Consider the following 10,944-nt stretch of genomic DNA (forward strand, 5'->3'; position numbering starts at 1 on the left):
GCTGGCCTCGATGGATGTCCAAGAGAAGCTTGCGCCATATAGGAATTTGACACCCTAAAGAACACCTGATATACCCGTCGACGTAGCTCTAGTTGCTCTCAACTATGATACTCTTTACCTCCTTCGAGACAAGATGACTTTCATAATCATTAAACATGTAATCCATCTGTCTACATCTCAAAGAAAAAGGAGCAGAGACAACATGGTGTCTGGGAATGGTCTAAGTGTAGCCAAATTGCCGCATGACACGCTCGGCCAGATGAGGAGCAGTGACACGTGATCCGTAAGTCAACCATCATAAGTATAACAATATCTCTTCAAATGGTTGTGTCTCACGATGATCGACATGGATGTTAAGTGCATGTCCTCGGCAACCAAACTGTCAAGATACACTTTGAATAACTCTGTCGCCTGGTTCCCTTTGAGCGGGAAAAATGAAGTAGCACACGGTATATCCTCAATGTAAGTTAATACACTCGCCTAGCCAGAGATGTGCGGGAAGTGTTGGAGGATCCAAGCCTGAAAAGTTTAGAACATACGAATCATCAGTAATGGCGTTGCAAAGATGAAATAAAAATGACACAAAAAGATTAAAAGACCAATAAATATTACCGTCAATAGTATGATATTGCATGTGACGTACTTCGTCTTCCACCTATAACCCTCGGATAACTTCGAGTACAAGTAGAACAAACAAGCGGCCCGTAGTTGTACTCATGGATCCGCTCAAAATCCTTGAAGTTCCATAGATAGACGACATATGTATTAGTGGAACTCTTGTCCATAAAAATCACAGTGTCAACCAAATATAGTAGGTATGATCTCATAGCATACGCTTCATGGAGCCCCTTCTGCTCGTCATTGCATCTAGCCTTCTCAGCTCTCTAGAGCTCATTTGCATATACCTTTTTTAGGTATTCAAACCTAGTATGAGTCCCCTGGTTCTATCCAACTCTGTCATCCCATCTGTTGGGTCAACTCCCAGATAATTCACCATCATCTCGAGTGCCTTGTCTTTAGTAATCCTCCCATGATCTAGACGTTTCCCCCTGATCGGAAGATGTAGCAAACACGACATCTTGTCAAGTATGATAGACATCTCACCCATCATAGATGAAATGACGAAGTCTCGGTGTGCCATCTCTACACGAATGCATTAAGCATCATGTAGTTGACCGTAGTATAATCGGTCATGCACAAGTCCTTCATCCCAAATAAGAACTGTTAAGAGTCCCACATCGGATAATATATGGTGTGAACATGTGTTTATAAGTGAGGACAGTCCTCACTCTACCAAACAGTTTTGTAGGGTTGAGTTAGGCCCAACCACATTCTTAACATGGTATCAGAGTCTCGTTTAAGATTTGGTGGGCCACCTACTATGGTTTTTGCTATTGTGCCATCCACCACTTATTTCCATACTCCAGATGTCCAGTCCTGGGCGTGAAGGGGGTGTTAAGAGTCCCACATCGGATAGTATATGGTGTGAACATGTGTTTATAAGTGGGGGCAGTCCTCACTCTACCAACCGGTTTTGTAAGGTTGAGTTAGACTTAACCACATTCTTAACAAGACCAAAGTTGCCTGAAACCACTCCTCATTCGGTGGAAGCAATCTAGTAATCTTCCGCACGTGGTTAATAATCTTCAGCGAATCACTGTCTTGCAAAACAATAAATCAATGTCAGAAACTTGTAAATTAAAATAAACGTAAATTAAAAATAATGAGTCCAACTAATGTTACCTCTTTGTCCCATATATGTCTGACAATATGGTCTGGGTACAGAGGAAGTTGTGAGAACTCTACAGGACCTCCTTCAAATGGCTTTGGCTCAGCAACCTTGCCATTCGGAGGTGGTATTAGCTCAACACCATTAGTAGTATCAGTAGTAAGAGGTGGCACTAGCTCAACAACATTATGTGTCAGAGGTAGCAATGGTGCCTCTGGTACCACTGGTGACTCGGGTACCTCTAGCGCTTGAATAGGTGAAACTTGACGCCTGCGGGAGGATGAAAGGAGTGATATGTCGGTAGGCGAAACTCGTCTCCTACGGGAAGAAGAAGATGTAGAAGCATGAGCCCTAAAAGTAGATGGCTCTGCATGGCCAGGGTGAACAGGAGCCTCTATAACCTAACTCTTCTTCCGCTGCACTGATGCATGTTGTTCAATCATTATGTGCCTCAGTATATCGTGTCTATCAACCATAATGACTGTAGGTTAAAGTAAACTAGAAAATTAGTGCAAGCAACTAACACTACAAGCTAGAAAAAAAATACTGAGAAAATTTCGGAGACGCGTCTCTAGTTTCTGGGAAACTTAAACGTTAAAAAATTCTAGAGATGCATCTTCGAAAATTTCGGCAACACTGCAGATGCGTCAATGACGATAATGCAGACATGGAAATACAAAAAAATAATAGTTTGATCATCATTTTCAGCCAACAAATATGTTTTACACTATGTCTAAACTATCATTCATGTAATTTCTACTCATTTCTTACCTTAATCAACAATTTCTACTCATTTACACAAAAACTAAAAAAAAATAAAACATCAAAAAACATACAATTTTCCACTTTGCTTCAGTGTTGCATGATGTTTCTGGCGTTGATTGAAGATCCTTTGAGCTTGGTTGTTTAATTTTGAAATTGGTGATGGAAAAATTTTTGAGAGGGTTTTGAGAGGTTTTAAGTTTTTTTAGAAATGAGGAAGGAGTAGGATTCTGGCGCGATTTAAGCTCCAAAACATTTTGGAAAGGCGTCACCGAAATAAGTTTAAAGATGCATCTAAGTGATATTTTAACGTTAACTGAGAATTGGATGCGTCCGAAGATGCATCTCCAGAATCTTGAGGCATTTAAGTATTTTCATGCGCTGCCTAAGTAATATATAGGGTGCATTAAGAAATTCTCTATTTATTTTTGTTGTATATATGGACCCGTTTGTTTTGCCTTTTTTAAAAAATGATTTTTATAGTGTAACATAATTTTATGTAGAAATAATTTACAATTTTTTTTTCGTAAAAGCTTCAAATAAAAATTTAGTTTGAATAGTTATTCTTAAAATATTATTTTAGATATTTCATCATTTTATTAAAACTTTTTTTGGATATCAAAATTTCAAAAAATCACTTAATTTTGAAAGTATTTCAAATAGTTTTTCACAAAAATCATTTGAGTTACAACTTTTTGAAAAAATTGTAATTTCAACTATGTTTAGATCTTCAATAATGTATGTTTATGTTACGGGATGTCAAAACTAGTCTTTCAATTTATAAAAAAAACAAATATAAAAAAACTTGTAATATTTTAAAAAACAGTTTTATAATATCCGTTTTTGAAAATACAAAGAAAAACTCTATTTTTTTAAAAACTAAAACAAACTACACATATAGGGATGACAATGGACAGGGTTTGGGCAGGGTACTATAGAATTCGTCCCCAAACCTGCAGTTTAAAAAATTCACCGTACCCGAGCCCATATCCGCGTGGGCAGTAATATTTGTACCTGCACCCGTACCTTATGGGTGTCTAAGTGCCCATACACATATCCGTTTACCGGCATTTCTAATAAAAAATTATCGATCAATTATAATTTATCATGTCATTTTAATTTTTTAACATTTAAAAAAATTGAGGATGTTATTGTTGAGATAAGAAATAAACAAAGATTTTTATTAAAATGCGTTGAAATTTAATAGTGATGTATTTAACAAAAAAATTAGATTAACATGTGTACATAATAAAGAAAATAAAAATAAATAAATATATACAATACGGATATGGGGCGGGATGGCTACTAAGGTACCCGTACCCGCACCTATACCCGCTTATTTTAATGGGTAATTGCCCATGCCCGTTCCCGTACCCATTTTATAGGTTTTTACCCTATTCGTTGTGGATAATTTTTGTGGGTATCCATTAGAGATGAGTATAATTGTTATCCCTACGCACATAAGCTCATCAAGGTCCAAGTTGTATTTTGATTTGGATTAATGTGAAAATTATTTCCTTTCTTGTTTGTCTCGTAATAGACAAAATATGCACACATAAAACTGAAAGCTTTATCATGATATCAGAAGAATGTGATCTTTGTCATCACTCTATTCTCTTTCTCGCCACGCATCTCCGTTTAACTAGTCTTCAGGATTTCGTGTTTATCTTTATTTGCTTTGATAAACATATTACCTTTTTTCCTTTTCATATTCTCAATTTGTTTCTCTCTCTTACTTTATCTCATTCAAAATACTCTAAAAATCTCTTCCCATCATGTCACAATCGTATCAAGATCTTCATCGTAAAAACCAAGAAATTCAAGATCATATCGAGATCCTTACCACAAAAATCTAGAAGTTCAACCTTTTTGCACCAAACATTCTTCACATATTCATCCGAAATTCACCCCAACCCAAAACACCATCAAACCTTCATCACATTTATTCAAAATTACTCAATACAAAAATTTCTCAAAATTTTATCTCACATTCATCCCAACCTAAAAAAAATTCTAATCTTCATGGAAAATCGTCAAACCACCAACCCATAAAATTTACCACGTTTATTAACCAAAAACACTTCCATAAAACATTCACAAATATTTCAAGATCCAAAATTTCCACACAAAAAATCCTCTATCCAAACCTAATCATAAAAAATCTACCCAGTATTTTAACTTGCAGCACCAACGACTCAAAATCACTCCTCACCATTCTACCCAAATTCCTAACCTCTCAATCTTTGCATGCAACACCAAAATAATTACTCCACCATTCATAAACCTTCATTATCGACCCAGAAATCATAATCACATCCTCATCGCTACATTCAACACCAAAAACTCAATATTTCCAACTAACCAAATTCATTTTCTTCTTCAGTTTCATTTCTTACTTTTTCCACTTCCTTTTTTTTCCCTCATGGCTACCATTGATGTTTTTGTTGAGGACAAACACCTTATCATTACCCTTTCTCAAACAATTCTACTTTTGTTCCCACCGCCAACGTCAACCCTAACCAAAACCCTACCCTGCCTCAAAGCTACCAAACTTATATGCTTGATCCTTATTATACACATCCTTTAGTGTATGTTTGGATTTATGGAAAGGGATGTAATGGAATGTAATGGAGTGGAGTTATATTCCATTATTTGATTTTGCAAAAAATGAATGGAATGGAATGTGATGGAACCAATTCCATCCAATACCACTTTTTTAATCAATTTTTCATTTCCCCCAAATTGGAGTGTATCCAATGGAATGGAATTAATTAATAACCCAATTACAATTTTGTCCTAAAAAATATCAATTTTATTAACCGTTTATATTCTTCATTCTTCAATTCACGTGACATTTTTCTATTCATTCACTATAACTCTTCTCTTTCCAGACCTGCTTCTTCTTCTACCCTAACAAGGTATGTCAGATTTCTTCTTATTTTTTCACCTATTTATATGTATGTTCTATTGATTTATTTTCATGTTCATGAGTATTTCAATTTTTAGAAATTAGGTATGGTACTCTTGTATGCTTCTTGTTGCTTTTTCCTATTATTGCGTGTCTTTTTCTACCATTATTGTTCATGGGTTTGCTTTTCTTCATGATTTATAATGCTAGTTAGTACTATATAAATTGTATTTGCAGAGCTATATAATACCTGCTACAAAAATTGGATTTGCAACCAAAATTAGATATGCAATGCTATAAAAATTGAATTTTCAGTGCTATAACATTTCCGTAGCATACACTAACATACCTGCAATAAAAATTGGATTCTTTGTCCTATAAAAATAGGATTTATTAGCAAGACTTGGTTTTGTTATTAAGTATGGTGTGAAAAACTTATGCATTTATTAAGTATTTTGTTTATTAAGTTTATATATTTTAAATTAATGACAATATGTTTAATTTTTTTAAAATGTTAAGTTGATATTTTTTATGATTATATGTATTATTTTATTGTATGAATGTTGGATCTATCAATATTGTAGTCTTTTTTATCTTAAGTGTTAAGTGTTCAAGGGTATAAATGGAATAAAAAAATATAATGCCTTTCCGCTCCGTCCAATTTCCAAACAGTGGAATGGAATATTAGTTCTGCTCCATTGTAAAATATCCAAACAGTGGAATGGAGTTTATGTTCCGTTTCGTTCCACTCCACTCCATTCCATTCTGTTCTATTCCGTTCCGCTAGTTTTAAATTATCCAAACATAGCCTTAGACAACCCTGGTCATGCTATTGTCACCCCTTCTCTAAACAACAATAATTACACTCTTGGTCACACCCAATCAAGGTTTCTTTTCGTTCTAAACAAAAAATAAGGTACATAGATGGAACTATAATTCATCCAATCTCCTCTTATAGAAATAAATTGCGTGGGATTGTTGTAATATCATGATTATGGCATGGATTACAAATTCCATTGAACTAAACATTCCTGAGAGCATTCTATGGATAGAATCAGCACAAGAAATAGGGCAAGACCTCATGGACCTCTACCATCAAGGCAACATCTTCCACATCTCTAATCTTAAAGAGTAAATCTATGATTTGAGTCAAGAAGATAAAATCATCATCTAGTTCTTCACCGCCCTCAAGAAACTTTTGCAAAAATTGGAAAATTTTCCGCTCTCTTTCTACCTGCACCTACAATATTCAATATTCATGTAAACTCTACCCACTATCAAACATTACACAGACAATGACCATGTAATTTGTTTCCTCAAAAGGATCAATGAGCAATATGCCCCTATTTGTTCCTAAATCATGCCCATGCAACCTCTTTTGCACATCAACAGATTCGTTTACATGTTTATCAAATAAGAGCAACAACATACTACTCCCTCGGATTTAGACAAATTGATTACTCACATTTCTACACCTTATATCAAGTCTCTACTTTCTGACTCTACATTGAATCCCTATTCAGTAGGTCGCAATTGTGGACTCAAGATATTCCTCTATTGTCACAAACTAGGGCATGCCATTGACGTTTGGTTCAAAATGAACGGTCTCCCACCTAACCTCAAATAGATCAACATGGCACAAACAACCAACAATGAAGAAGCTCGTGTTGACAATGGAACTGGCCAATCTGATCACCTTCTACTACTTCAACCTCTACTATCAATTTTAGTACGTATCAACATGAGGATCTCCTTACCCTCATCTAGCAAAGTTCGACCCAACAACAACCATCTTCTCTTCATCACATTCACCCCTATATTGTTGAACCTTTATGTATGTATATCATTAATTTTCTCTCTAATTCTCATAACCCTTATTAGATTCTTGACACTAGGGCCATAAACCATGTGTGTTATTCTAGTTAATTCTTCATGCATGTCATTGAGATAAAACTTGTCTTGATACGACTTCCCTAATGGAGCCTCTAACCCCACTTGCTATTCTAGAACTATTCATTTCACATACAATTTTTTATCTCATTGATGTGTTTTACATCCTTGATTTTCACACCAGCATCATTTCCCTTCCTCTCCTTACTGCTTCTCTGAATTGTCCTATTCTGATTGTTTGACACATGGGACCCATACCCTCTAGATGATTAACTAAGCTGTAAAACAACCTCCACTTACTTACTTTTCCTAGCACCCAGATTATTTCTAATGTTAGGACTAGTGTCTTACCTTCCCCATCCCCTTGTTGTATTCAAACTACTCATAATTGTAATATATGTCATAACCGTCCAGTACACCCTTCTCATGATATTTTTTACTTCATCAATAAACATTTTTCTCTTAAACTCAATGATAAACTCAAAGCTGTTTGTGATACCTGTTTTTATGCCAAACAAAAACGTTTGCATTTTCACAATAGTATTAAATCTTCTCAACAATGTTTTGATGTTGTTCACATGGACATTTAGGTCTTCACACAAAAACCAAAACTTAGTTTGCAAGGTTAACAAATCTTTATATGGCCTCAAGTAGTCAGAAGACAATGGAACAGCAAACTTAAAAATATTATTCTGGACTTAGGTTTCATTCAGTATAAGGATGACTATTCTTTTTTTATTAAACATCTTGATCATTCTTTTACTGTCATTATAGTTTATGTCAATTATATAATTATTTCAAGTTTTTAGATCTATCTATCTTTACCCATGTAAAAAATGTCTTTGATCACAAATTGAGTATTAAATATTCGGTTGATCTAATATATTTTCTTGGTCTTGAGATAGCCAGATCATCTAAAGGCATATCCCTATGACAACGTAAGTATTGTCTTTATCTTTTACAAGATACCGACTTATTAGCATCCAAACCAGACTCAATGCCTATGGATCCATCAAATAACTTACATGTTGATGTAGAAAACTACTTACTTGATCCAACTCATTTCCCTAAATTAATATGTAAACTAATTTATCTTACACATTCTAGGTCTGGTATTAGTTACTCTGTTTGTAAGCTTAACCATTTGTGTCAAACCTCTCCACCACACATTTCCAACTAGCCCTTCGAATTTCCAAGTATCTTAAGAATGTTGGAAATAAACCCATTTTGTGTTTAGGGAAAGTGTGTGGGAATATTAGAGGCTTGAATAGAAACTTGGTAGGTAGGAGAATTATTTATGGAAGAGAGAACTTACTATTTTTGCTTGATACAAAAGTGTAGGATTACATCTCTATTTATAATACTCTAAGGAGAACTCTAGACACACTAATTATAGAGAGTTCTCAACTCTAGACATTCAAAAAGTATTCTAGAAAATATTACAATCTTAAGAAATATCTAAACACTCCAAATACTACAAGATTTTTCTAAAAACATTACCCAAAATAAACTAAGCCCAAATAACTAATCCCAAAGTCAAATAATAAAATTAGGCACAAATCAAGTTTAATATTTCAACATCCCCCCTTAAACTTGATTTGTGACTCCAAGCATATTCCTTAGTTTAACGAAAGTTTCCAATTTTAGTGGCTTGGTGAAAATATCGGCAGCTTGATCTCTAGACATCACATACTTCAACTTCACCTTCTTCTTTTTGATGCATTCTCTTATGAAGTGGTAACGAGTGTCGATGTGCTTACTTCTTTCATGAAATACAGGATTCTTTGCCAAAGCAAGTGTTGATTTATTGTCAACACATATTTCGACAGGATCTTCTTGTGGCATTTTTAATTCTTTCAACAAATTCCTTAGCCAAACTGCATGACAAACACATGATGTAGCGGCAACATACTCAGCTTCACAAGTTGACAGTGTGACGATAGGTTGCTTCTTTGACATCCAAGTGAAAGCAGTATCTCCCATAAAAAACACAAAACCAGTAGTGCTCTTTCTATCATCCACGTCTCCACTCCAATCACTATCACTATAGCCAATAATCTCATAATTGTTAGAAGAGTAATAGTGCAAGCCAAAGTTTGTTGTACCTTTGATGTATCGAAGGATTCTTTTTGCCGCCTTGAAGTGAGTTGTTGTTGGAGATTCCATGTAGCGACTTACGACTTCTACAACATAGAGAATATCTGGTCTTGTACTTGTCAAGTAACGCAGACTTCCAACCAAACTTTTGTAAAGAGTTGGATCAACAATCTCTCCATTTTCATGCTTACTTAACTTGCTGCCACATTCCATCGGGGTGCCAACTGGATTGGCATCATCCATCTTGAACTTCTTAAGGACTTATTTGGCATAACCTTCTTGGGTGATAAAAATTCCTTTGTCTTCTTGCTTTACTACGATGCCAAGATAATATGCCATGAGTCCCATATATGTCATCTCAAATTCATTTGACATATCTTTCTTGAACTCTTCGAACATGCTTAATTTGTTCCCTGTGAAGATCAAGTCATCAACATATAAGCACACAATCAAAATATCTCCACTTTGCACTTTAATATAGAGTGCATGCTCATATGGGCACTTGATGAAATTCTTGTCTTGAAAGTACTTATCGATTGGAACATTCCAAGCTCTCGGTGCTTGCTTTAGTCTGTACAATGCCTTTTTCAACTTCAAGACTTTTTCTTCTTGCCCTTTTACTTCATAGCCCTGTGGTTGCTCGATATAAACTTCTTCTTCGAGAAAACCATTCAAGAAGGCCGACTTCACATCCATTTGATAGATCTTCCATTCATTTTGGGTTTCCAGAGAAATGACCAGTCTAATAGTTTCAAGACGAGCAACGGGGGCAAATACCTCATCATAGTCAATTCCTTGTCTTTGACTATAGCCTTTCGCCACCAATCTTGCTTTGTATCTCTCCACGTCTCCTTTTGCATTCTTCTTCTCCTTGTACACCCATCTTACTCCGATTGCTTTGTGTCCTTGTGGAAGTGTAGTAAGTTCCCATGTATCATTCTTTGTGATTGACTTGATTTCTTCTTCCATGGCGTCTCTCCACTTTACGTTTTCGACTGCTTCTTGATAGCTTAGAGGCTCGCAATTACCCAAAAGGCAAAAAAGGTTAATGTCATTTATGTTTTCGGTTACCTCATAAAGCTCTTCAATACTCCTTAGTCGTGGTGTCCTCTCACTTGAGCTTGTTTCATCCAACCTTGGTGTCGGTGAGGCCGGTGGTGTAATATTTTCCTCTATCATTGGTTGTTCCATTTCGTCTTCTTCTTCAAAGTAAGGAAGAAAATCATACCTGTCTTCTTGAACACTTCAATCCCAACAATCTTCTTCTTCGAACTCCACGTCACGACTTATGACGATCTTTCCATTATTTGGATTATAGAGCTTGTACCCTTTGGAGCTTGAGTCATAACCGACGAATACATACTTCTCACTTTTATCATCGAGCTTTGTTCTCCTTTCATCAGGAACGTGAGTATAGGCAATGCTTCCAAACACTTTGAGGTGAGAGATCTCAGGCTTCCTTCCACTCCATGCTTCTTGTGGTGTCTTCTCATGCACGCTTCTTGTTGGGGAACGATTTGTCAGATAAATCGCACATGCCACTGCTTCGGCCCAAAAC

At 35.6% G+C, this 10,944-nt stretch overlaps 1 protein-coding gene across 1 annotated transcript; it reads right to left on the minus strand.

Moving 5' to 3' along the window:
• Positions 1-8,876: 8,876 nt before the first annotated feature.
• Positions 8,877-9,629, minus strand: LOC127078992 (secreted RxLR effector protein 161-like). The gene has a single exon (XM_051019410.1). It carries the CDS (start codon positions 9,627-9,629, stop codon positions 8,877-8,879), a length of 753 nt encoding a protein of 250 aa, XP_050875367.1.
• Between the last annotated feature and the right edge of the window lie 1,315 nt (positions 9,630-10,944).

This window comes from Lathyrus oleraceus, chromosome 5 (genome assembly GCF_024323335.1).
Source record: "Lathyrus oleraceus cultivar Zhongwan6 chromosome 5, CAAS_Psat_ZW6_1.0, whole genome shotgun sequence".
In the NCBI taxonomy this organism is placed as follows: Eukaryota; Viridiplantae; Streptophyta; class Magnoliopsida; order Fabales; family Fabaceae; genus Lathyrus; species Lathyrus oleraceus.